Source organism: Oikopleura dioica, chromosome 1 (assembly GCF_907165135.1).
Source record: "Oikopleura dioica chromosome 1, OKI2018_I68_1.0, whole genome shotgun sequence".
NCBI classification, from domain to species: domain Eukaryota; kingdom Metazoa; phylum Chordata; class Appendicularia; order Copelata; family Oikopleuridae; genus Oikopleura; species Oikopleura dioica.
The window spans coordinates 2,043,963-2,049,349 of record NC_137291.1 but is presented as its reverse complement, the minus strand read 5'-3'; the positions used below and the strand labels follow the sequence as shown (position 1 = coordinate 2,049,349).

General features: G+C 40.3%; 2 protein-coding genes across 2 annotated transcripts; one reads left to right on the top strand and one right to left on the bottom strand.

Moving 5' to 3' along the window:
* Positions 1-1,880: 1,880 nt before the first annotated feature.
* Positions 1,881-2,405, top strand: LOC145706651 (uncharacterized). Its single transcript, XM_081784080.1, has 4 exons — positions 1,881-1,977; positions 2,019-2,097; positions 2,144-2,267; positions 2,305-2,405. The coding sequence occupies exons 1-4, from the start codon at positions 1,919-1,921 to the stop codon at positions 2,388-2,390; spliced, it is 348 nt and encodes a 115-aa protein (XP_081640206.1). The 5' UTR covers positions 1,881-1,918; the 3' UTR covers positions 2,391-2,405.
* LOC145706642 (uncharacterized) lies at positions 2,378-3,969 on the bottom strand. Its single transcript, XM_081784068.1, has 7 exons — positions 3,747-3,969; positions 3,387-3,662; positions 3,160-3,344; positions 2,913-3,102; positions 2,725-2,868; positions 2,550-2,681; positions 2,378-2,507 (listed from the first exon to the last, which is right to left on the bottom strand). The coding sequence occupies exons 1-7, from the start codon at positions 3,847-3,849 to the stop codon at positions 2,407-2,409; spliced, it is 1,131 nt and encodes a 376-aa protein (XP_081640194.1). The 5' UTR covers positions 3,850-3,969; the 3' UTR covers positions 2,378-2,406.
* Between the last annotated feature and the right edge of the window lie 1,418 nt (positions 3,970-5,387).

Sequence of the window (5,387 nt, the reverse complement as noted above, 5' to 3'; positions counted from 1 at the left end):
GATCCTTGATCTTAATTTTTGGGCGACATCTAGAAGCTTTTTTCAAATATTTTTAGCCGAAAAAATCATTTTTTTTGAGCCAAAATTTGTATCGATTTTTTGAGTCGAATTCAACGAAAATTCGGACGAAAATTTTTTCGGAAAATTTTATAATGAGATAAGCAAAAAGAAAAATTAAGTTCGAGGTGAAAATCCGTAAAACAGGGATTCGCGCATTTTACTCGACCACTCCCTCTTTCATAAATTGAAGAGCCTTTCCGCCTGAAATCAACGAAGAGACCCTGCTCTGGAAATACTCCTTATTGCTTGGGAAAATATTCATATTTGCTTCTAGTTCGTTGAAAACTCCTCAAACTGTACATTTCCGAGTCCATTTCCTTTTTTTGCTGTAAATACATTTCCTCAAGAGAAATATCATGATGATTTTTTATTAAGAAATATTAGCGAAAAAGACAGACAAATTAAAAATGCAGAGAAAGGATGACAATATCTGGCGAAAAATGGAGACAGAGTCGAAATTTACAAGATAATAATCCAACTTGACAACTTGCTTACGCTTAATTATACATAAACGAGATACTGAGAGTGCCTTTGATGTTAGATGTTAAAGAGAATTCGGACGGTACAGTCGGTTTGAACGCGATATTTCATGTCTACGGGGGCGAGGACTATTTGCAGTCATCATAACTGTAAACAGGTAGAGTCTTTTACCGTTAAAACAAGCAAAAATGAACTTGGATTTAGTGCCACAGTATCACCTATGATCTCGGCAATGAAAACAACAAGGACCTCTCGAAAAAGTGCAAACTTCTTCTCGACGCTCGATTCTGCTGTTCTGGCTACTTTCTCAACGATGGTACCATCATGGCGTCCACAAACTGCTGGGTAAGCCAACATGAGTCGATTCTTACTCATTTCTCAAGAACATGGAAGGGTGTCTTTGCTCCAGCTATCTGAAGAAGGAAAATGTCTACGAAAGAAACATCACTTCTGACTTTGAAAACTCAATGCAAAAGATCAACTTTGAGCAGCTAGAATTCTGCGGCGCCGGATATCAATTGATCCAGTACGATTTGCTGATTTATCTTTGCTCGGTGATCGGCTTCGTTTGTTTCGTCACCTTTCTGTAAGTTTTTCTGTCGACATTATTGCATTCGCTTTTTGAGGCTGAAAAACTGGATTCGGATGCGCCAATCAATTCCAAGAATGCGAGGATACACCTGCAGAAGGGGGCAATCTTCTAGCGCCTTTGAATCTGTCGCGATCAGGTTGATTTTGCGAAGGAAAGGGTTTAATCAAATTTCAGCTCTATCCGGACAACAGTTGGGATATCCGATATTGACAATACGCGCGACCAGAAGCTCAAATCGACGACGGAAAACATTGTCGAGGAGTAATCTTTCCTGTTATCAAAATAAATCAAGATTTTTTTCGCGAAATAATTCTTTCTTTTGAGTTCTGATTTCAATTGTTCTTTTGGGCTCCAAAACCAACTGCTTAGCGGTCTTTAGCGGGTTAATGCCTTTTGATTCAAGAGCACTTTCTATTTGGCTTCTGGTCTAAGTGTGCTAGACTTCCCCTCATTCAGACTATCGTCATCATTTTAGAGAGAAAACATGGTCATAAAAGGTAAGAAAAAACGGAAGTTTCTCTATGCTAAATTTTCTTGCACTTCATAACGTCAAGAAAGTAACATTATCATTTCCTGGCGTCGGGCCAGATTTTCACCATGCTCAGAATATTCCTTTTCATTTTATTGAATGAAAAATCTTCTGATGGAGTTTTTCGCTTATTTACAAACTTTGGAAAATGACGGTTATGAATCAGGTGTTGAGACACTTGGATTGGATTTTTGACTTTTTCAGATGAGTATTCAGATTTTGAAGAACTTCCTGTTCTGGAAAATCGACCGAGAGAAATGATCACGGAAAAGAAGGACGAAAAAGGCAGCTCTAGAGTTCTCGAATCGATTCTTAGGTTTCACTTTTTGTATTTGATTTGGAAAAGATTTTTTCTAGTACAAAAACACTGGCTCCATCCGCAGCTTTTCAACAAGCACTGCTTGCAATCATGGAGGAAAATCAAACAGATGAAAAGGTAGTGCTCCTTGAAGAAACGGCAGCTCTCATCGTTTTTGCTTTAGAAATCGCTTGATGATATGAACTGGGAATCAAGTGATTCTTTCCAAAGCTCAAGACCGCCTACTCAAGTTTTGATGGATTGTAGGAGAATGAGCGCTGATGACAACATTATTGGACTTCGACTTGGTAAGAATTTTCGGTTTCCAGCGACTTATTATCTTAGGTCCGAATCGACGACGAGGTGGAATCATTGGAGAGATCGATTTGACTAAAACAGCTTTTGTGAAAACTGAAAATATCGACAAATAAAAATATTTTATTAAATTTACAGGAGAATGAGAGGAAGGGCAAGGACGGTTGAAACAAAAACTGTCGACGCTCCACCGCCTCCATTATTTTCTCCGCATCTGCTTTTGACCCGCTTCTCTAGAATAACGTTAGACCTCCTTTAAAAATACTGAAAGGTACTTTGACAAACGAATCCAATCGCACTATTTTCATTGTAATCGCATCTTGAAGCAAAATAAGCTTTGTTTTTGTCGTACTCATGTCCAGCACGCATGTAGACGCATCTTCTTTCTTTGTCTCCAGCAGAGCTTCCTTAATTTGATGGTTTCACAGTAAAAAGAATGATGTCTCAAACCAGGAGGGTTATTTTCACCCCAATAAGGCCGCCCGTCTCCGAATTTTTCAACGGGGCAGTGCTTCGAGTCGCCTGATTCCAAATGATATCGCCATTTGAAAGGTGCTGTTTCGTGGTCTCGTGCCAGACCAATGTACCAAAATGCTTAAAAACACGTTGAATACCCGGAATATTGACTAACATCTGACTCGTTCCAGTCGGAATTCCTTTCCTCATGCATCTTTCATATTGCATCACGTACTCCCGAAGAGAATCGTACTCCGTTGAATCTGCAACGGTTGCTAAGTCCCAGCCAAGACTGTTACAGTAATCAGTAGCGGTATACCAAGTAGGCATTTCATTTTCTTGCGTTCCCGGTTCCCTCGTATAAGCTTGGTACTTCAAAAGATAAATAAGTTTTCGATCAAGGCCAATACAAGAAAAAAACTCTCTTACCTGATCAGCAAGATCTTTGTCAATTTGACATTCTTTTCCGAATCCTAAGCAATCTGTAGCGGGATTTCCCCAAAGAGTCGGATCTGGAACCTTGCAATTTCCACCACCATCGCCTGCGGTGGTACTCGTCAGTGTTACTTGAGTTGTGGTTTCTGTTATTTCGCATTGACTCTCAGTTCTTCTCTCTTAAATGGCCCGTTTGAAAAATCATTCTTGGAACAACTCACGTTGGCAGACAAATCCGATATCAGAATTTTCATTGTAGTCACATCTCGAAGCGAAAAAGGCTTCTTCCTTATCAAAATCAGTTCCAGCGATCATAAAGACACAGTTCATCTGGCTTTCCCCAGGAGCGTTTCCAGGAGGATGGTTGGGGCCCCAATAAGTTTTTCCATCCCCGAAATTTTCATAGTGGCATTGTGCGGGTTCCCCCGACTTAAGATTGTATCTCCACTTGAATTCCGAATTGACATCATCCCTAGCCAGCCCAATATACCACCGTGCTAAAAATAATTTTTTTCAATTAAAAAACATTAACATTATGTTAACAAAAAAACTTCTTCCGGGCATTTTCTGATCAAACTTACTGCTTGTATGGACATTTCCCTTTTTCATGCATCTGTGATATTGCTTGACATATTCCCTCAGATTGGTGTACTCATCTTCGGCTGCCACAGTCGCCAAGTCCATCCCGATGCTATTACAGTATGCAAGTGCGGTCGGCCAAGTTGCTTTTTGATTCTCAGCTTTTCCCGGCTCCCACAAATACGCTTGGTACTTTATAAAAGATAAATTAAAGGTATGCTCCTTGGTTTTCTAAGGACAAAAAGACAACTCAACAAACTTCAAGGAAATTATTGTTTATTCAACTCGCTTAATGAATTTACCATGACGAAAACGTCACGAAGAAGAAATGATAAATTCTTAAAAAAAAGCAAATAGGTCAAAATAGAATGCTTTTTTGAATCTTCTTATATGATCTTAATCTTTTTCCTGCTCAGCAAGGTTCTGATCTAACATGGGCGACCCTTTGTTACTCAATAAAACTGTGGCGGGCGGCCCTCTGTTAATCCGTTAAACGATGGCGCGGCGAAAAAAAATTTACTCGATAAAACGATGGCACCCTTGTTAATCGAGGCGCGGGGCTCTCTGGAATGACGTCATCCGAGGACTCTCTTGCTGGAGATCTCTTCTGACCAATGCGATGGCGGAACTAAAAATAATTTTGGTGGTGTTTTGAACATTTGGTGGTGGAATTACGTAGCAATTTTTACAATAAAAACTACCATGGGGACCGCACGCAAGGGGAAAAAAAAGAGCGGGGTGGGATCGAACTCGCGCCCAGCGATCACTGAGCGGATGCGTTCTCCACTAAGCCAGGCCGTATCAACAGAGTCCCACATTAACAAGGCTATATTGTTACATTTTTGACCTCTCGATGACGTCATGCAAGAGAGCGCCGCGCCTCGATTAACAAGGGTGCCATCGTTTTACCGATTAAATTTTTTTTTGCTGCGCCATCGTTTTATTGAGTAACTAACTCAAAAGTGCCAGCGTTTTATCGAGTAACAAAGGGTCGCCCATGTTATCTGACATTCTTCTCCAAATCCGAGACAGTCAGTAGAAGGCTCTCCCCATAGGTTTTCTGCTGGCTTTTGGCAGACCTCTCCTTCTCTTTTAAAATTCTTCCCAGAGACGCAAAGCGTCAAAGCTGCCAAAATTTTCATGACTGGCAAAAAAAAAGAAATTACGCTTTCGATTTATGAAGAATCAACTTCGCAGCGGGGCGTTTATAAAAGCCACGAGCATTTGATTTGATTTAGTTACTCAGGCTTTGAAATTTACTTAGTGCGCGTTTTGATAAACATAGGAAACTACTAGGAGCAATCATGATTTTACAATCTTTCACTTGGCAATTTTTCACCTAGTTGTCCTTATCCGGTTCTTGTCGTAAAGCCGTGTCGAATCCCGTTTTCCAAAAGGCTCCGGCATTTTCATTTTCGCGAAGTCGTCAAAAAATTAATCGCGCGGTGAAAACTTCAGCGAAAAGTGTTGCATAAAAGGAGCGCGTCGAAAAGTGAAAAATTAGAACTCGAAAATATCTTCGAAAAATCAAGCTCGAAAAAATGAAGCTTTTGAATATTTTTATCGGCACCAGTTTGGCCCTGTACACGACTCCTCAACTTTCGAACCAGACTGAACAAGTTTCGAACCAGGTTCCTCAGGAG